General features: G+C 49.9%; 1 protein-coding gene across 4 annotated transcripts in view; it reads right to left on the bottom strand.

Moving 5' to 3' along the window:
• Positions 1–20347, bottom strand: part of APBA1 (amyloid beta precursor protein binding family A member 1) — a 216642-nt gene that overhangs the window by 15402 nt on the left and 180893 nt on the right. For 3 of the 4 annotated variants that reach the window (XM_051846428.3, XM_051846433.3, XM_089336940.1), the window contains 6 exons: positions 16952–16991; positions 12997–13142; positions 6493–6525; positions 5400–5486; positions 4776–4961; positions 1035–1214 (listed from right to left, as the gene is read on the bottom strand). In XM_051846428.3, coding sequence (XP_051702388.3) covers positions 1035–1214; positions 4776–4961; positions 5400–5486; positions 6493–6525; positions 12997–13142; positions 16952–16991 — 672 coding nt within the window. The remainder of the gene's footprint in view (positions 1–1034; positions 1215–4775; positions 4962–5399; positions 5487–6492; positions 6526–12996; positions 13143–16951; positions 16992–20347) is intronic. The other variant, XM_051846441.3, reaches the window with a different exon arrangement.

Genomic DNA, 20347 nt, shown 5'->3' with positions numbered 1-20347 from the left:
CCTGCTTCTGGGGAATCTAAGACACCCATACTGCTCAAAAGATCCTTTTCTTCTTAAAGGTTCTTTCCAGCTATCAGATAGGGTCTAAGCCCTTCGGCTGGACTTGCAGCCTCTCCGGTGCTGGCTTGGACCTCTGGCTGGTCTCTCCTCCTCCTGTGCTGCACCCACCTCCTGCTCCAGCTGAGCTGCCACCTCCTGATGTCTCAAACACAGAGCTTTCTGACCTCTGAGCTTCTGTCCCATTACTCTGGCCAGCTCTGTGCTTTCCCGTTGGGTTCCAAGTGATCCCTAGAACGGCATGGATGGCCCCATCTTTGTCCAGATTTTCCTGGAGAGCCTGGCCTGAAGCCCTGGGAAGCATAGAATTCGTCATCTGAAACCCACGACCTGCTATGTTTGGCCAACTGCAGTTGGCATTCTTTAAAATTTTACTTGAGAGACAGACAGAACTCTCTTGTGCTGGTTTACTTCCCAAATGCTCCCTATGGCGCCGGGCCAGAAGCCAGGACTCAATCCAGGTTTCCCTTGTGGGTGGCAGGGACCCAATTACTTGAGCCATCCCTGCTGCCTCTCAGGGTCTGTATTAGCAGGAAGCTGGAGTCAGGAAGCAGCTGGGTGTCACATCCAGGCACTCCAGTAAGATGCGGGTGTCTCATCTACTAGAACAAACTCCTGCCTCGGCAGCTGACCTTGGCTACTGCTGGTACCTGGCACCATCACTAGACATTTTTGGTGCCTTTGCTGGATTATGGGCTTTGTTCAGGTCTTATCTGCCTCTGAAACTCACCCAAAACTTCTGTGAATGCAGGAGCAGAGGATCTGCTGCCTCTGTCTGCACCGTTCACAGCAGTATTTAGTAACAGGGCCCATGAAGGGGAGCCAGGGGTGGGAGCGAGCCCCTTCCCAGTGGGCTGCAGATACCACACTTTCCCCTCCAGTGCCTTCACCCCTGTAGTAGGGCAGCCCTGCCCTCCCGCCACCCTCCCTGCCCGTGGGCAGTCCGGCCTGGTACACAGCTTTGGGAGAGCACCTACGTCTTTGCAGTTTTCCGACTTGGAGAAGTGGATCAGGTCGTCATTGTACATGTCCTGGGTGTTCAGCAGGTCGCTGTACTCCTTCTGGCTGAGGTCTTCAGGGTTGATGCCATTGGCCCTGAGGAACTCCTGGTATGCCACACTGAATGCCTGCCCGATGGACTGTGCGATCAGCTGGGCCTGCAACAGCAGCCAGGGCAACAGACAGCCGTCAGTGCTGTGCGCCATAGCCCCGGGTCTCTGGTCCTCCCGGATGTCAGGGAAGCCGGCGGTTCTACACGAGGGCACCACTGCCCACCGGGGACCACTTGCACAACTGTGGGGGATGTTTTGATGATGACAGTCATCATTGTCCCACAGGAGGAGTCATTCCACATCCTGGAGGGTTTTCCAGTATCCCATTGATGTTCCTGTCCATGCACCACCCCCTGCTGCTAACCATCTGACTCCAGGACTCAACTCTCACTTCTGTAAAACATGAACACTTTCCTTCCATGGGTCTTAGACACACTGACTGTTTCATGGGTAAGACTGTAAGCAGAGGGAAGTCATGTTTTCTCTGTCCAACACTCGGAACCAGGAGCATGGAAAATCGTCAGCATCAATGCTGGTCATGGCATCTGAGGCACAAGTCCCACCCCTCACAGCCTGCATTGCCCTGTTCTGCCTGGTGACTCTTCAGGTTTCCATATCTACCTCATATGTAGTCCTCAATCTGCAGTATCAAGTATTCCACCAAATCCTGTGTTCCTTTACATCCACACTTACTCATCAGGTGGTGTAAGCATCTGACTGTATCCTGATGCCTTTTGAGATGGACGGGCCCCAGCATTTATATACTGTGGTAGGGCTGTTTCTGTTTGCTTTCCTTTCTCCTTTGCATTATCTTTATTTGGTAAACGGTTCTTCAAAAGGGGAGGGTTGATTATATTAATCTATAAATTCTACTTTAGGATGCTAGTGGGGTATGGGAAAATAGTTCTTGTAGGGGAAATAAAGTGTTGGGTCCCACAGAGCTGAGTGACACAGATCCACAGCTCCAAAGTGTAAAAGCTACGGAAGGAACAAGGGGCTTTTGTAGTCAGTCGGCTTATAAACTTGGCGTGTGTGCACAGCTGTGTGGCAGTGTTTGGCCACCCTGGGGTGCACGGAGCTGAGAACCCTCCTCCGGTGCCACCCTGCACTTTGCAGGGCTGGAGACAGAGGCCCAGAGCCACAGAGGAACCTGCTGAAGGTCACACAGCTCTCGAGAGGAGGACGTGGCCTTCGCTGTTCTGTGATTTGAAAGCTCTCCCTGCGTTAGTAAAGCACCACTGTTAACTGGCTGATAGCAGCTGAGCCTACACTGCACTGAGCATTTCCCAAGGAGCACTGCGTGAATCCTCACGTCACTTCTGTGATGGGCCCTGCTGTGACTGGTCCACAGCTCCTCCTGGGCGACGGGGTGCTCACACCAGACGTGGCCAAGTGGCTCCTTAGGGTCTGTGCCAGGACCCCATGGCTGACCACGATAACATTTCTGTTGTAAAAGGGCTAACCTTCACGGAAAGTGGGACAGACGCTCCACACTGCCACGCGGCTGTGCACATGCGCCAGGTTTATAAGCTGACCGGCTGTAAAAACTCGTTTTTCCTCCCTCCTGTGACTTTTAGACTTTGGAGTAGCGGATCTGTGTCACTAGGCCCCACTGCACACGCCCGGAAACAGAGGCTGAGCTCTACATTCCCTCAGGCGGTGATGGGGCTGGGGGCTGAAGGCAGAGCCCACCCTCCCACCACCACATGGGACAGCCTCCCTGTGAGGTTCTGATGGGCACAAAAACAAAACCAGAGGTCTCTGAGCGATGCTTTCAACACACGCAATCCTGGCCTCCAGCCAGCTCTCGCTGCCCTTCTGGAACCAGCAACTCGTTAACAGCGATTCCAGACCTTTCTGCATGGCCCTGGGAAAAGAAAATGCTTTGCTTTTCTCGCTCCCAGAATCTGGTGACTTCACATGCCACAGGCCACACCCAGAATCTGCACACTCCTCCCTGCTGTGAAACTGGAGGGGAGTGAGGCTTCCGCGGACACAGGCTTGGGAAGATGAACTAGGAAGCGCCCACCTAGGAGTGTGACCAGGCCCTGCCTTACGACCCTATGCCGGAAGCCCCAGGCGATCACGCTGGCTGCAAGTGTTATGGGCTGTTTGCCATGCACCAGGTGTAGGACTTCAAATGACGTAGGCGTAGGCCCTCAGTCACAGCAGCCCATCGAGGAGGCGCTGTCATCCCCGGGCCCAGCGGCTGCACAGCCTGGTCGTGGAGGCAGGACCCAAGCCCACTGTCCCCTTTCTGGAGCCCCTGTGCTTCGTCCATGCTCGACTGGAGGCCAGGGGAAGACACCTGGGTCTGCTGTTGGCATAGCTTTTGCTTCTCCATTCTTCTGCCACTGACCCAGAAGAACCGGAAGGAACACAGAGCCCCTCCCTATGCGCTCCGGGCCGGGTGGAGGTGGCAGAGGGTCCCACAGGGGCCCTTCAGCACAGTGAGCAGCCCTCACTCCCACCGCGCATGCAGCACCACAGGAGGCACGCGATTCTCTTCTTTCATTCTTCTGAGAAACACGGGCAGCGCGGGCTTCTCCCGGCTTGCATCAGTGTTAAAGGAACAGCGGGGAGGCGGCACGGCAAGCTCCTTGTCCAGGGCTGCTTTCTGGAGCAGCAGCCCAGGAAGGACCATGACGATGGCAGCGCAGCCGGCACGGCTCCGCTTCCCTGGGGAGAAGCAGGCCTGCCTCCCGCCCCTGCCTTCCTGGAGGAAAGCACTTGACTGCAGCTCGATAAACTCGCTACTGGAGAAAAATGGGCTCTTTACAGGCGCCAAGGTTACCACAGTAATTTCCTTCCAAGTGGATGAGGCTCTCTGCTCCCAGTGTGAAGCAGAGCTGCTGTGGCGGGGGAGGGGAGATGGCAGTCACCAGGACTGGCCTGGTGCCGGGGTGGGGGCAGGGAGCAGCACTGGTGCGCATGCAGGCTGAAGCCTGGTGGCCTCACTGACAGTTCTGATGACAATGCCAGTGATCAAAGCACGGCTCCTGTACTCATTTTCCCCACCGTTCTCATCACCCCAAGACTAGAGGTGACACAGGACTGTGCTTGGGTGTGTGTGATGTCCCTGCCATCTGATGGGAAGGGGGGGTGACAGCTGCCTAGTGGACCACAGCACAGTCCTGCACAACGAAGAAGGGTCCTTCCCCAAATGCCCCGGTGCTCCAGTGAGACCGGCCCAGGCTCCTATGGGATGGATCGGGTTTCCCCCTCCCCAATTCCCCCATCCCAAGCTCTGCAGCTGTGTGGCCTCCTTTCACTTCCCCAGACCAATGCAGCAGGCCCCTGCCTCGAGGCCTTGGCACTTGCTCTCGTCTCATCCTCGCTTTATCCAGGTCTCTGTTCAAATGTCACCTTCTCATGAGAGGCCTCTGCTGGTCAGCGTGACGTGGCCCCACCTCTCTCCTCCCAATTCTGTCCTACTCTCCCATGTCCCACTCCCCACTGCCTCACCTTAGAGTGTGTACATTTACCTACTTCTGTTCCCTTCCCACCTTCTGATTCAACCTTCCAGCCCTAGCACAGCAGGTGCTCAATAAACACACTCCGTAACAGATGAATCAGAAAGGTTCAGGTGCTGAGAGACTGAGGGAATGTGACCACCCCGCGGCTGCCCAGGTCTCCAGACGGAAGCGCGGGGGAAGCCACCCTTACGTCCTCAGACTCAAAGACGTGGCAGATCATCTTGTACTGCCTTTTGCCATCCTGGGACGGGTGGGAGGCCTCCACGTGCTCCTGGGAGTTGGAGCGGGGCACCCGCCGGCGGGCCATCAGCACGACGATGTTCCCGATGTCTGCGATGTAGGAAATGGTCCTCAGAGGGTGGTCCATCATGGTCTCCTGGGAGGAGGGGGGAGGGGAGAGGGTGGTGAGGCTGGAGCAGTGACCAGTCACCCACGGGAGAGCCTGCCCATCTGCAGCCCAACATGCTGTGGTCCACCCGTGGAGCTCAATGCAAAGACCGAGCAGCTGGACCAGGCCTGGGGGCGTTTCCCTGGCTAACCAAGAGCAGGTGAAAAGAAGCAAGAAATCCCATATACTTCACAGCACTTTGGGGAAGTTAAAAAAAAAAAAATCTAGAAGGCATGGTCGCTGTTTGTTTCCCCGGACGTGTGATTTTAAACTAAATCTCCTTACCGGCTCATCTGTCCGTGTTGAGAACTTTCGCGAATCATCAACAACTTCTGTGCTTCCGTTTTTCCACTAAGCTTTAGGAAAAGAGGCCCCAGCCCTGCCTGGCAGCAGGCATTGCAATCCCGGGGGCCAGGGTGCTCTTACCTGTGTGTCGGCGTTCAGCACTTTGATTCTCTGGGTAGAGATGAAGAGATCCACCTCGGTCATGGGCTGAGACTCGCCCTCAGGAGCCTGAGAGGGAAAAACACAGCCTGACCCAGATGCGCGCGAGCAGGGTGAGCTCACGCTCAGTCACACACACTCACACACACACACACACACAGAGGGGCCCCAAGACACAGTCACCAGAACGGCACCCCAGACTCCGGGAGTGAGCTGCCAAGGCTGAAGACCCACACAGAGGATGGCCACGTGGACAAGAGCCCGCACGTGCAGTTATGGGGGAACATGCGGAGTCCCCCTGGCTGCTGCTCCCAACAGACGCGGTAACTACTGCAGCATGGTTGGCTCTTTTGGAATGACGATGGCTAAGGGTCTGGAGCCCAACACGATGGAGGAAGAAGGGGAACAGACTGATACCCGGGGACCTGGAGGGTAACGTGGCGCTTACACTGGATTGAGCTGATGGGGATGGTATCTGCAGCAGATGCAAGCGAAGCCGTTTGGATGCAGTTCTGGTAAGAGGGTCTTCAGGTTCACACACCAGCACAGCGACACAGAAGCACCTGCCCACTCCTGGAGCCACCCCATTAAGAAAGCGCTCCAAGGCTTCAGTGTCCTGGGAGCAGTGCACAAGCACCTCACAGCCCCACAAAAAGCACAGCCTAGTTCGTTTAGGGCTCCACTCCCCGCACCAGTGGTTATTAGTGAGTGTTCTTTTTTTGCATCCAGCAATCTGAGAAGTCCACAAATCAAACATAACTGGAATTGCACAGACCTAAGTCCCTGCCACACCAGCGCTCTGAATGGTTGTAACTTCCTCATTCCTAAGGATTCCTTCAGCAGCCCCAGTTTGCTCCCTGTCGTTGCTTTGGAGTGAGATGACCAATGAGCAACAGAAAACGGCTGCTTCAGGCAACTGAGTTTTGAGAAACGCAGGCTTATGGGGCGATTCAAAAAGAAATTGGGAAAAAAACTTGCTGGATGCAGAAAACAAAAACACAAAATAAGGAGGAGGCAAAAAACAAATGAAAAAGACGGGCATAACACCAAGCTGATGAAGTTTTTGGTACTGCACCTTCTTCCTGCTTTTGGCTAATTTCTGGGCCATCTGCTTAGCATGGAACAAACAGAGACAGGAGAATAGTTAGAAAAGAACTTGCAGACTCCAAGTCAAAAAGGGGATTGACAAAGTATGCTGATTAGTGGCACAAGGCATTTCCGTGGGAGGAAGACAGGCTGAACAAAAGTCCCACTCTAAAGACAACTGATTTCCTCATTCAGAATTCAGCAGGTGCTGGGGGCAGCAGGATGAAGGATGTGTTGATACAGCATAACTGCAATGGATCTTTTTGAAGGATCAAGTTTTGGTTCTTTTGGTTTTATTGTATGCCTGTTTTTTCTATCTTATTAATTTCACCCTAGATCTTTGTTTCCTTCTACCTTCTTTAGGCCTAATTTGCTGTTTTTCCCAGCATGTTGAAAATCAACACAAAGATTTGCAAACCTTTTTGTTACCTAAAACTATGAATATGCCTTTAGGTACTGCTTTGACAGTATTTCCACTACTCTTGGTATGCTGAAATTTAACTGCTGTCCCGTTAAAATATTTTCTGATGTCCACTGCGATTTGTCTTTTGGATCTTTGGCTATTTAGAATGGTTACTAATTTTAATACATTTGGGGATTTTCTAGTTATCTTTATTGATTTCTGAATTATCAGTGCTCAGAGCACATATTCTATATGATTTGTCTTTTGAAACTTGCTAAGACACACCTGGATGGACCAGCATCTGATGTTGGCGAGTGTGTCACATGGGCATTACAAGATTCATCCTGCAGTTGTTGAGAACAGTGTTCTACCAATGTCCATTGGCTTAGCTGAGTTGGTATAAAAGTATTGTCCATCTTTTATGTTCATGCTGATTTTGGGGTCTTTTTTATACCATTTATTGAAAGAGGCATGTGAAAACTCCCAGCTGTTTGTGTGGATCTGTCTGTGCAGTGTGTTGGTTCTGTCCATCTGTGCTTTATCTGTCTGGTCGGTAATGTTATAAGGTATAGCCGCACTTACGATGCTGTGTCTTCCAGTTGAACTGACCCTATGGTTGTTCTTGCTCTTTCTAGTCATGCTCCTTGCCTTACACCTGAGTGATGCCAATGCAATCATGCCTGACTAAAGATGGATGCAATATTCACCCTTCTCATAATTCATATCACAGCTGATAAAACCCTAAGACTTTGGGGCGAGTTTTTCTTGATGCTGCCACCTACTAATTGTGGGCATTTTGAGTGAACCATTTGTCTCTGCACCTTAGTTTCTTCATTTGTAAAATGGGGGATAAAAATAACAGTAACTGCTCATAGGGTTGTTGTGAGGATGAAACAACGTAGGCAAAGTTCTTGAGCAGTGTCTGGTGCATTCTAAGCACTGTCCTTGCATTTGCTGTTGTGTGAGTGCCATCAGTCCACATCAGGATGCAGTTTCTTGGCTTCTGGGAAGACTTGCTATATACAGCTGTTGTGCAAATGATGAGTCAACAGCCACACTGGGGCTGCTACGGTGGTGATGCGGGGTGGGGTGGGGTGGAGGGACAGCTGGCCTCGCCTTCCTTGGTACTCACCTGGTGGAAAGCTCTTTTGCTCCCCGCAGCCATCTCTACCTCATTAGGGACTCAGATGTGTCTCCTAGACTGCCTCATTGCAGAGAAACTGGATGAGACGGCCATCCACACAGCACCTGGTTCATCTCTGGTCTGCCCAGGGAACTAGGGCAGCCCCACTCCCACACAGCAGCCCCGGAGCTCTGCCTGGTGCTAATGAGTTCATGGTGAGCCGTCCGCAGGCAGCACCTGCTAGTGTTCCCCTAATTCCCGCACAGTGAGCGGAAGTGTCTACCTCTGAGAAGTAGCCCTGTGGCACGGCGGGTCTGTGTGGGACCCTGGAATCCAGCCAGGTGTGGTCTGGCCTGCACGGGTCATTAACTGTTAGATCAGTGACTGCTGTTGGAACTCACTGCTTGCTTTCTATCAGCTTCCTTGAAATGATGTGGCTTCATAGAGGAATTTCCACACCTCCTGATAACAAAACCTAACATCTGGGCTCACATGTCTGCAATATTAGAGTCCACTGTCAATTTTCTATTTTTCCTGACACCGGTGATGAGGAAGAAGATCTGTAAGGTGAACTGGGTTTCAGGACAGGTATTCTGAAATAACTTCTATGCAGTTAACAATGCTTTCTGTACTCACACCACTACCATCTTTACATTACTCGAGGTAGCCAAGTGCCCTGCAATGCATCATAACCAAAAACTGAGCTCTGACATGGGGAAGTGAGAGGTCAGAGCCACCGTGAGACCCCCAGGTGGCAGTAAGTGGCCCAAGAGAAACAGAAAAGCAAGCAGGCACCTTCAAGAAAGACATGACGATATCCACATATATGCTGTTTCAGAGAGCCACCTGGGGCTTTCCACACCAGCATGGCACTGTGTGCCACAAGGCCAGGTGGGGAGCCCATGTGCACTGTCGACTGCTGGGGAGACCCCCTACCCCGGGGTTAGGCTGGCTGCTCTAGCCACACCCCCCTCCCCCTCCCCCAGCACCTGACAGGTGCCAGGATCCTTTCGCTGTGAAAGCTTACTACAGCCCTGTGAGGCTCTAGAAGAGGAAAGGGGAGGTGCAAAGATGTTAACTTGTTAACTGACTTGCCCCAGGCACCACCCTGTGAACTGACAGCACGGAGAGTCGCCACCAGGTACTCCCTCTCACCGAGCATGGGGTTAAGCCTCTCTGCGGATTCCTGGCTCCCACCCTTCTGAGGAGCCAAACGAGGTAACGCGTGTGAAGCGCCCCCTGTACCGTGTCCACATCCTCGTGACAGATCAGACTTGGAGCAAGATGGACAGTGGCATGACATGGACAAAGTGATCGTGACAGAAGCTGTAATTCTACTGTGAAGTCATAACCAAAGTATACCTTGTCTCATAAAAACAAAAATGACAATATCTGCTTATCACGAATGGTCCTTACAAACAGAGACCACGAAGCACCTAACCACCACCTGCGACGTGGTTACACAAGGCACAGATAGCACTCTGCGTGGGCAGGAGGCAGTCTGTGTGGTCCAGGGCACCGGACCCTCAGGCTGAAGAGCAGAGAACAGAGCAAGAGGGAGGGTGGGAACCAACAGTGAGATGCAGGGGGGAGAAGGGGAGACCAGGAAGCCAGCGCGGCCTTCAAGTTTGGCTCTGCCTGGACAGGGGCAAGCCTGCTTCCCTCAACGTGTGTGCAGAGATGAAGGTCTGCCCAGGGCACGTGAGTCTCACAGCACCAAGGGCACTGCTCTCCCCAGACGTGTTCTGGAGAAAGCCAGCAACAAGGCCTCAGTAGGCAGCACACGGGGATGGCACATCCTGTAATTACGCTCACATCATGATGGGAGTCACCTCTGTGCAGGACTTCTCAAAGCCTTGAGCGGGATGGCTTAGGTGGCAGGCATCCAAAAAGCAGGACCTGTGTGCTCTGTCTCCGGAGGTGCCTTGCCAGGGAAACCCTCTCGGTGACACGCCCCTGGCCTCAGGAGAGTGCTCTACCTCGGGCTGGCCTACCCTCCTTTGGGTCCAGGCTCCTGCCTCCCTGGGGCTGCGGTGGGGCCCGAGGTTCTGCATTTCTGAGAACCGCTGCCCTAGGCACCCCCCAGGTGCACAGGGGCCTCCTAGAAGGGCACTGTTGTTTCTCAACAGCGACGGGCAGTGAAGACCGAGAGGACACGGAACAGAGAGCACAGGACCAACAATGACTATAGCTTTCCTGGGATTCCGCTCCTGTGTTCAGACTCGCGTGCTTCTGCCTTGGTAGCCGGGCAGCCTCTAAGGCTCATGTCACCCCTACTTAGGCGGTCTATCTCCCCGTGGTTGGGAGGCTCCCTGTACTGGGGGGAAGTCTTCCCAAGATCAAGGACCGTGTGGTTAACTTTTACTCCTCAAATGTCCCTCACAGGGCCTGCTTAGGGACAGTTTGCTTTCTGGGCCCAATTCCTTTGTTTTCATATTAAGTAGAAGGGGCCTGGCCAAACCACAGCTTCCAATGCTCTGTTAGACAAATCAAATCTTCTGTTCAATGAAGAAGGCAGTGGTTCTCAAGATGCCAAGAGTAAATCCAGCAAGCCGTGTTGAATTCTAGTATACAGTCGGTGCATTGTGAGTGACAGCCATCACAATCAACAAATAGAAATTAAAACTACTGCTAGGAAATAGCAATGTCAGCTCCAGGGCGGGTGCCTGCTCAGTACCCTAACCAGTACCAGGATGATGGTAATGCAAGTGGGAAAACGGAATTAAAAAGTTTATTCTGATGTCAAAAACCATGCATGGGTTTTTTTTTTCATAATACACATTTTTAAAAGAACTTTTAAAAAGACTCCTTTTGAAGCTGAGAGGGAGCTATCTTCCATCCTCTGGTTCACTTCCTAAATACCCTTGGTGGCAGGGCCTAGGCCAGGCCAACAAAGCTGGGAATGGAAAACTCAGTCCAAGACTCCCACATGAGTGGCAGAGACTCAGTGACTTGTGTGCCCTCACCTGCTGCCTAGGAGGCTATGCATGAGCAGGAAGCTGCAACTGGGATAGAGCTGGAACGTGAACCCACACCCTCTGTTACAGGCTGCAGGCATCCCAGGCAGTGTTGGAACTGCTGCGCCAAACACCCACTCCCTCCAGACTCCTCCTATGAACAGGTGATGTTCTGTGCATGGCATTATTCAGTTGGAAAGCCTTGGAAGCTACAAATGTGAGGTTTTTACATGCTTTTGTGAACTTGTGGTGAGGGCCGGGGCCAAGAGCAGGGTCCCATCTGCCCTCCCGGGAGAGGCTACATTTAGGAGACGTACCACCACAGCATCAGGGTCCTGAATGTGTGAGCATCCAGATGTAGCAGACAACTGCGTGAAGAAGCTGGTAGGTCCCGGCCTCTGCACACTGGGTGTCACCTATCAGTGTTGGGACCAAGGCCACCTTTCTATTCTCTGGTTTCTCCACGCTCATACCCAACCTGTCAGGAGGAATATGAAAAGCTGCAGGACAGACTCCCTGTCTGCACTCTGGAGACTGAAGGGCAGGGCCAGCTCTGAGCTCCGGAGAGAAGTGCATCCTGTGGGTGCAGAGCAGTGCTAAGAGCAGCAAGCGACACGTGGAGGCCACAGCAGCAGGTGCAATGGACATGGCTTGATGAGGAAGCAATGAGAGGGGACCTGGGACAACCACACAGCATCCTGAGCAGCTGCAGAATAACGCAGCTGGGGGGACTCAGTGTCATCCTAGCAAAGACATCAAGGGCCACATGAGTTGTATCACAGCACCCGACAGTCTCGGTACATCACTATCACAGGAATTGGCTTAGGCAAGGGGCCTGGACCAAGCAGCTCTTTGAACGTGGCGTCTCACCTCTCCAGACTTCCCATACCTTCCTGGGGTACCTGGGCCCTAACACCTTTCTCTGGTCCTCTGGCACACCCTGTGCATCTACTGGCCTCATTCCTCATCCCTTCATTTGTGCTATTTAGCTTGAGCATAAAAAAACTCACCCCTTCAGTTGCTGTGTTTTTTCTTTCTCCCACAGGCACTGCACCACCCTGCACACCTAACTACTTGAGGCATTTGTTTTTGATTGACAGGCTGAGGCTGCTCTCTTACTGCCTCCTGCTGGCCTTTGCTTCTCCTTTCTCAACCCCACATCCACCCTAGATGCAACCTGGGAAGGTGGCAGAGGGAAGGCGTGAGAAATGACATGCTCCTCCCTGACTTGGACCCGAGTCTGACCAGCTGAAATGCAATGAAGCCCACTCTGGTGACTCCTAGTTTATTCTGACTTGCTGGAAATGAAACCCGGGCCTGAAGCTCTAGGGAGAAGGGCCTCATGGCTCCAGGGGGGCTGCCTTGTGCACAGTCCTGGATGCTGGTGGCACAGTGGTCTCTGGACTGCAGGAATGGAATGATGTGTCCCTGTGGTCCTCCTGGTCTGTCCAGGATTCTCGGTGGCTTTGGCAAAGAAGGGCTGGATCAAACTAGCGGTGAGTGACTTAAATGGGATCAAAGTAGCTCTTTTTGGAGAAGATGGGCTTGTTCTTTTTAAGTGTCAATGAAACAGTGTCAAACAGGCTGGAACTGCATCAGCTCAGCACTGACTTGCGCAGGTTAGAGTGGATCTCATGGTTTATTTGAAGCAAGCCCGTCCAGTCTAGCTGGACCAGGCTCAATTAGTTCAAAAGCAATGCCACCAAATTTGAACCACTTCTGCAACTAACTGATGGCTAGTTGGTTGAAATTCAGGGATCCGTGCGAGACTCAAAATCACATCCTTACTCATCATAGTGACGTTTCCAAGTTCATGGTCATTGTTATTTTTCCTCAAGGTTGGCCACTCAGAACACTGTGGGACTCTATTTTCTTTTAGAGTGGTCTGAGGAGCCTTGGGTAAGCACCGCCTGTGGTGTCACTATGATCCCCTAACTTGGGACTGTGTACACAGGTGTGGATGGCGCAGTGGACTGTGTGGGGGCCTGCCCCTGCCCGCCGCCCCCTCACCTTGATCCTGCTTACTGCTTCCTGGGCCTGCATCATGCGCACGTTTTTGGAGGGAGTCTTGTCTGACAGCAGCTGGGTTGAGCCGAGGTAACTGGCTGCAAAGATGATTCCATCGATCAAGTCTTCAGGGTCACAAGGTCCGGGAACTGGAAGACACGGAGCAGCAGAGGTGAGTGCAGCCTCCCCAGGGCCAGGGGTGCCACACAGAAGACCCCTGGGCAGCTGAGTGCACCTGTCAGCCTAAGGCGGGGGTGGGGAACTTTCTGTTCTGCCAATCACCATTTAGATATTTACAGCATCATTAACAGGTCGTACAACATTATCTGTGTAAACCTTAGCCTGCTGTAGATGACTGGATTCTGTGGCTGTCTTGGCAGGGCCAGCCAAATGAGCTTGTGGGCCTTATAAGCCCAGGGGCTGAGGGTTCCCATACCGTGCTAAGGCAGCCTCCGTAGTCCTTCACCCACCCCTCATTTTCAAACAAAGGCCCTGAGTCTCCCATTCTGCTCAAGTCATTGACTGTGAGAAATGATGCAAGTATTTATGTCAGGATGAAACGTTACAGATGTCATGTCTCCTGTTAGGCTGTGCTCTTTGGGGACAAACGCCACATTCTATTCATCTCTGCCTCTCAAGCTGTGGGTATTCACCAGCTATTGAGCAGATACTTGGTTAGGTGAAGTTGGTCTTGTTATGAGACTTGGTTTTACCACGGTTCTTCTTACTTGCCACCCATTTATTTGTCCCTCCCTCCATTCTAATCCATAATGGAGGAAACAAGTGTTGCAAATCAGAGAATTGGGGCCTTGGTTTGAAAGGTCTTCATTTGAGTAATTGGCCCCAATTCTGCAAGACAGATAAGGTTACCCTAAAGCCATGATTCTATGCTGCCAATCTTGCTGACTTATAGGTCCTACTGTTCCCAGGCTGCACCCACACACCGATCAACTCGATGTAAAAGGAAATTTTTCTGTTTTCATTGACCTACCTTTTAAACCAAACTTGTTTTAAATAGAGTTCTAACCGACTCAGCTTACGCCTCACCTGAAATCACATCACTGGGACTAACACAGAACTGCAACAGGTTCATTAAAAAAGGTATTTAAAAAAAGATTTATCTGAACAGTAGAGCAACAGAAAGAGAGAAACCTTCCGTCCACTGCTTTTCTGCCCAATGGCTGCTACAGCCGGGTCTGGGCCAAGCTAAAGCCCGCTGGGAACTGTACTCCTGGTCTCTGCTATGGATGGAAGGGGCCCAAGCACTTGGGACATGTGCTGCTGCCTTGCCAGGTGCATCAGCAGGGAGCTGGGTCAGACATGGAGTAGCTGGGATTGAACCTACATTCCGATACGGGATGCTGCTGTTACAAGCAAGAGCTTAAATCACTGTGCCACTGCACATTGGCCCAAAAGAAAGGCATTTTGGGGACTGGCACCATGGTAGCAGGTTAAGCTGCCATCTGCAGTGCTAGCATCTATATGGGCTGCTCCACTTCCAATCCAGCTCCCTGCTAATGCACCTGGGAAAGCAGCACCCTCACAGGAGACCTAGAAGAAGCTCCTGGCTTTGTACCAGCCCAGCTCTGGCCATTGTGGCCATTTAGGGAGTGGACCAGCAGATGGAAGATCTCTAACTCTGCTTTTCAAATAAATACATCTTAAAAGAGGCATTTTGATCTGTAACTAAAACACGTACTTCCTTTGGGTTGAATGCTCTTATCTGAGGGAATATAGTTTTTTCCACCCATTGTTAAAACCTTAATTAGATAATTAATTAGATAACTTGAAATGGAAATACTTTGCTTTTTGCTCTTGGAGGGCTAATCTGAAATGCTTTTTATTTTTATCCTATAATATCAAGCTCATCTTGAGCTGAGCTACTTATCAGGGTACAAACTTCAAATAACGGATGAATGTTTCTAAAACTAAAGTGGTGGTTAAGCAGGAACTGACCATTGTGTTAGGAAGGGCCTCCACAAGGTGTCTTTGTAGTAGTTCAATGAGACTCCTTACTTATCTTATGCTTGAAGTTCCCGAAAGACCAACCGGTGTCCACTGCATACCATATGTTCTTTATCAGTCCTTGTTATTTGCACAGTCATTTGCATACCTGTTATCTACATTATTTTCGACAGCCACAGTTCCCACCCTGAAACTGCAGAGGTGGGAGGAGGACTCAGGAAGTACACTTAACTGTATCAGGGAAGCAGCACTGCTCTACTATACCAGCGGATGGCCCCATGTGGCCCCACACTATGTTTTACACAAAATAAAAGACTGCCAGTCTTCTGTAAGTTCCCAATGGAATCATAACATCGCTTAGAAAAAGTTCCACTTTTTTAAAAAAATGAATTTTAGAATAAAACGTAACACCTTCTCTATGGGACTTCCAGTATCATATATTCATGTCTGACTTAGGTCTTTTTATTCCTCTGCAGTAAGTATGGATCTGCAGGTATGTTGAAAAGCAATCCAAGTAATAACTAAGTGACCGCATGAATGCTAGGCAGGTCAGAGACACAAATACCAGGGCTAAACAAACTTTAAGTCTGACCTGTGATCTTGTGCCATGACTGTAACTGGATATCGCTGTATCACACTAATTGCCTAAAGTTAATGTAGGGTCTGTGCTAGTGTATTCTTTAGAAGCTAAAAATAAGTGACAGCCATGGTGGTACCCATCTAGGAGGCACAGGTCTCACTGTAGCCTTTTGGTACAGGGTTTTGCTTCCAGCGATGCCCCAGGCTGCTCTGTGGAATTAGAGTCTTACACCTGGGTTAATGCTGAGACTGAAAATATGAAGGAAGGTTTCCAAACTTAGGAAGACCTCCCAGGGCACTCTCTGGGGGACTGCACCCCCCCCCCCCCCCAATTATACCATTCACTTACAGGTTACTGGAAAAAGCAAGCTAGGTAACTAAGCCAAAACTATGAGCTCGTCTCGGACTCAAAGCCTGAGGGTTGATGAATCCTGGTATCTCAGGACCAGGCTCCAAAGGCCTTACTTAGAGACATGCCTGGGCAGTCCTTCCTACCTGAAGCAGCACCTGCCGTCCCCCGGTAGACCACAGCTGTCACCTCTAGGAGAGGCTGCCTTTGTGGCAATGTGACCTCGAACTGGGATGCATGGTGTGAACTGAGTGTTGGCATCGTCTAGGTGCCCATGTGCAGTGAAGAACCTGTACCACTATGATGCAGCTTTAAAAAGCTTGGGGGCAGGGGAATGGAATTACACGATGATGTGCATTTTCCACAGCCCTTTTGAGCTCAGCCCTGCAGAGAATTCCGGTTCCAAGGAATATATTGTGGAGTCCAGCTATCAAGTCAGAGCCTGGCTCTGCTGCTTGCTAACACTGTAACTCCAGGCAAGTTATGGACCCTATCAATATCCCTTCTCAGTTTGTTCATGCGTCACCTGAGGATATAACAACCCACTTCGCAAGAGCTAATTAGTTATTAAATGCAAGTTCTTAGAATAGTCCCAGGCATCTGCCTGATAGTAAGTGTCTGATCAGCATTACTATCGCTGGTTCACCCATGCAGTAGCTGGAATCACTGGGAAGGCCTTTCTTAAAAAGAGGACAAACATTTCTCCCTTGAAGCTCATTCCCACTTGAACTGTCCTTGATGGAAGGAAGAGGTGCAGTGGGCTAGAGGCAAGGAGATTTGGCTTTCAGATCCAGCGCGGCCACTACTGACCATGGGTAAAGCCCGCGCCTTGCCTGTAGCCTCCAGTCTTGATCTCCATCAGGAGTGAGGGAAGGAGGATTTCTGAGAGGTTTGCAGCTCCTGGACTTCAGTCTAAGCTTCTGATTCTCTTAACACCGGGAATGAGCGACTCTGGGGCCTGCTTCTCCACTACTGTGTTACATCCCAGCGCCTCAAATGCCTGTCATGCTAAAAAGTTCATGGAATGACATCATGCTCAATATTTATTTTTTTTTCAGCTCTTACCTTCAACGTAGGTTGGGAAGGAAGCCAAGCTTTTTCTTGACTGAAATTGAGACAAAGAAGTTTCAAAAAGGGCACAGCATGGTGAAATATGCATTAACACAACCATCCATGTAAGTTTAAAAGGAACTGCATCACCAGTGGCAGTTACAAACCAGTTATTGACCATTTTTTGGTTAGAAAAAATATGGATAAACATATGCATGTATTTATTAAGGGTTGTCTAAAACTCTGAATAGTGCATTCGCATTTTAGATCATCTGAAAATTCTGTACTTCAGACTAGTGTCTGTCAGTTTAACAGTATCCCATAGATCAAAACCTGTAATCAGGTAACAAGGGCACAATTGGTATTCTGAAGAATCTGCATTTCCATAAAAAAACTGCTGATGAGTAAAAGCACCAACACCATGATTGCATGTGGAAGTTAAGAATTCCCTTAGAGACTTTTGTGTTGGAGACCTAAGTCTCCACTGCAGTTATCTCTCACTGTGCTAAAAATGTGTGCTGGAGTTAAAGAAAAAAAAAAAGCAGCTCTTCCTTTCATCTCTTACAGATTTACTTCAATCGAAATATTCCATTATACAAATCATTATCATATATTACCTCAAACTTCCTCTTTTGTGGGGTCTTAATATAAAAGCCTGGAATTTCTCATATAAGTAACACAGCACTGCTGGAGCTGGATGAGGAGTTAGAGCTCCTGCAGTCTGACTGAATGCCAGCTCTCAGAGGAGGAAAAACGTGCTATAGGCTCCTTCCAAAAGCAAACGTCCTGTCCTAGACCAAATGTGGAATAGCAAGTAGCAGGGCACTTGCAAGAGTGCCTGGGAAACAGAAGTAAAGGGTAAGTTCATTTTGGTACAAAAACATTTCAAAATCCATGCACAGGTTTTTTTTTGTTGTTTTTTTTTTTTTTTTTTTTTTTTTTTAAATTTTGACAGGCAGAGTAGACAGAGAGAAAGGTCTTCCTTTTCTGTTGGTTCATCCTCCAATGGCCGCCGCAGCTGGCACATCGTGCTGATCCGAAGGCAGGAGCCAGGTGCTTCTCCTGGTCTCCCATGGGGTGCAGGACCCGAGGACTTGGGCCATCCTCCACTGCACTCCCTGGCCACAGCAGAGGGCTGGCCTGGAAGAGGGGCAACCGGGACAGAATCTGGCGCCCCGACCGGGACTAGAACCCGGTGTGCCAGTGCCACAGGCAGAGGATTAGCCTAGTGAGCCGCGGCGCTGGCCAATGCACAGTGTTTTCATAATGCATGTTTTCCATGAACTCTGTGAAGACTCCTCACATGTGTGGATTTCAGGTTTTTTGGTACCAAAATAAACTTGTATTTTAATTCCATTTCCCACAAGATTTTTGAAGTAGCCTCATATATTGAGGGTGCTAGCCCAAAATTCTGGAGGCCCTGGGGGACCAGAGGAGGAAAGGTCCCTGAGTAAGGGCTGGGCTGTGATGGGGGAACTCCAAACTGCAGCATTCTATTTAACACTCTTCACTCACAAAAAGATGGTGAGTTACCACTTGCAAAATAATGCTGAAACTATTAACATGAGAAATTGGGGGCAGTTGAAGAAACCTAGTTTTAAGACTCTAACTCAATTCAGGACAATGACAGGAACTCAACACTGACCATACAATATACCTCACACTGCACTTTGGCCAGTAAGCCTACTGCAGATGTACTTGCTGAGATGAGATTAATGGTTCCAGATGCCCAAGACAGTGAGGATCTTGTGGAGCAGGAACAGAAGTCTACCGCATGCTATTGCATTTATGGAACAATGCACACCAAGCAAAAGCCAGGATGTGTGGCTAGGAGGAAAGAGAACCCCAGCACTGGCCCACATGAGAAGACAGGTCCAGTTGAGTACCCTCAGCCAATTAAGTCTAAACATCCAGTTAACTTCATGGCATGTAGATGAAAACTAGCTTCTCCATGAGGGTCAAATACTTGTTGATTATGGTTTCCCAACAATCTCTCTGCCCTTAGGCCCAGGTGGGGCTTAGCTTTCAGGTACATCCAAGAAGTCCACTCACATCTTCTTGGGCTATTAGGCTACTTTCCTGCATGCTAATCTCCAAGACAGTGACCAGATTTGAGCACAAGTTACAAAAGAATTATTTTAGTCCATAGCTCTAAAAGCTGCCATTTTCTTGAGAGCTACAATGGCGGGCATGTAATGCATTCACTTATTCTTTATTCATGAGCTCAGGACTCGCTTTCTTTAGTCTCTGGGGTAGTAAATTTTCTTTAAAAAGAATTTTGTGAAATGAAAGAGTCTAATTATTGCACACAAAGAGGATTTTCATCATTATTTCTAAGGATATGCAGAAACATGTGCCAAGTCTTGTAGGAGCTGAGAAACTAACAAATTTGCCTTGCTTATTATATCTGATGCATAATCAGATGCTGAATATTCAGTGGGCTGATGAGCCCTTTGTTTTTTCGCATGTGGACTGAGATGAACATCAGTGGACCCCTTAACATTTGAGAATTAATAAAGTCACATTTGCACAGTTAAAGACTGACATCATTGAGATTTCCAGGGGTTGCACAAACCCTGTATGGAGCTTGGAGACCTGACACTTGGAGTAATAATAAAGAAACCACCTTGCAGTGGCAGCCATGACCTACAAGCACTGTCCGCCCAGGGTAGCAGATCCTGGCGGCTCAGAGCACGGGTCCACAGGAACTCTGGATTCAAATCCTGGCCACCCACTTGTGGGCTCTGTGACCTCAGGAAGTTACCCAACTGCCAAATGAGGATGATACCTACACCTCATAGAATTACGTTCAAGAAGTAAGTGAAATACTACCTTGGATTTTCTCAGCCTGCTGCTTGGAACACCACAAATGCTCACACAGTGGTAACGTTTATTCCCATGACTATTATGGCTATTGCCAGCCTTTTCTCCTGGCTACTTGTGAGCTATGAATAAAGCCTGAAGCAAACTGTGGGCTGGCAGCATGAGCATAAACTGTACTGCTGTCACTCTTGTCCCACTGGCTAAGGATCTGAGGATTAAGATCAGAGAGAGTCCAGAGATCAACATATCAGAGCAGGTCTAGGTTTGCCTGGTTTAAAATGATCAAATACATTTAAAAATGTACTTCCCCCCACATGCATATTTGATGATTCATATCTATGCAGTATCCAATGATACTTTAAGAGTAAATTTTAATGAAGACTTCCTTTAGAAGCATTCACATAGATGGTTTGCTTCCCTTGCATTTAACATAAAATGATCAGCAGGAGAGGAGAATGCGAAACACTCACTCATTATATGGTGTCTCCTGGGAGGTGATTAGGGAGACACTCTGTTTAGAATGGGCTGAGCCCACCCACAGATTACCCTGCAGGCCAGTGTTTACCTGCTGCTGGCTCAGAAGCAGGT

This window comes from Oryctolagus cuniculus, chromosome 1 (genome assembly GCF_051225735.1).
Source record: "Oryctolagus cuniculus isolate XC-2025 breed Fujian yellow rabbit chromosome 1, ASM5122573v1, whole genome shotgun sequence".
NCBI lineage: Eukaryota > Metazoa > Chordata > Mammalia > Lagomorpha > Leporidae > Oryctolagus > Oryctolagus cuniculus.
Note: the sequence above shows the minus strand (reverse complement) of the source record. Positions and strands in the feature narration are given on the sequence as shown.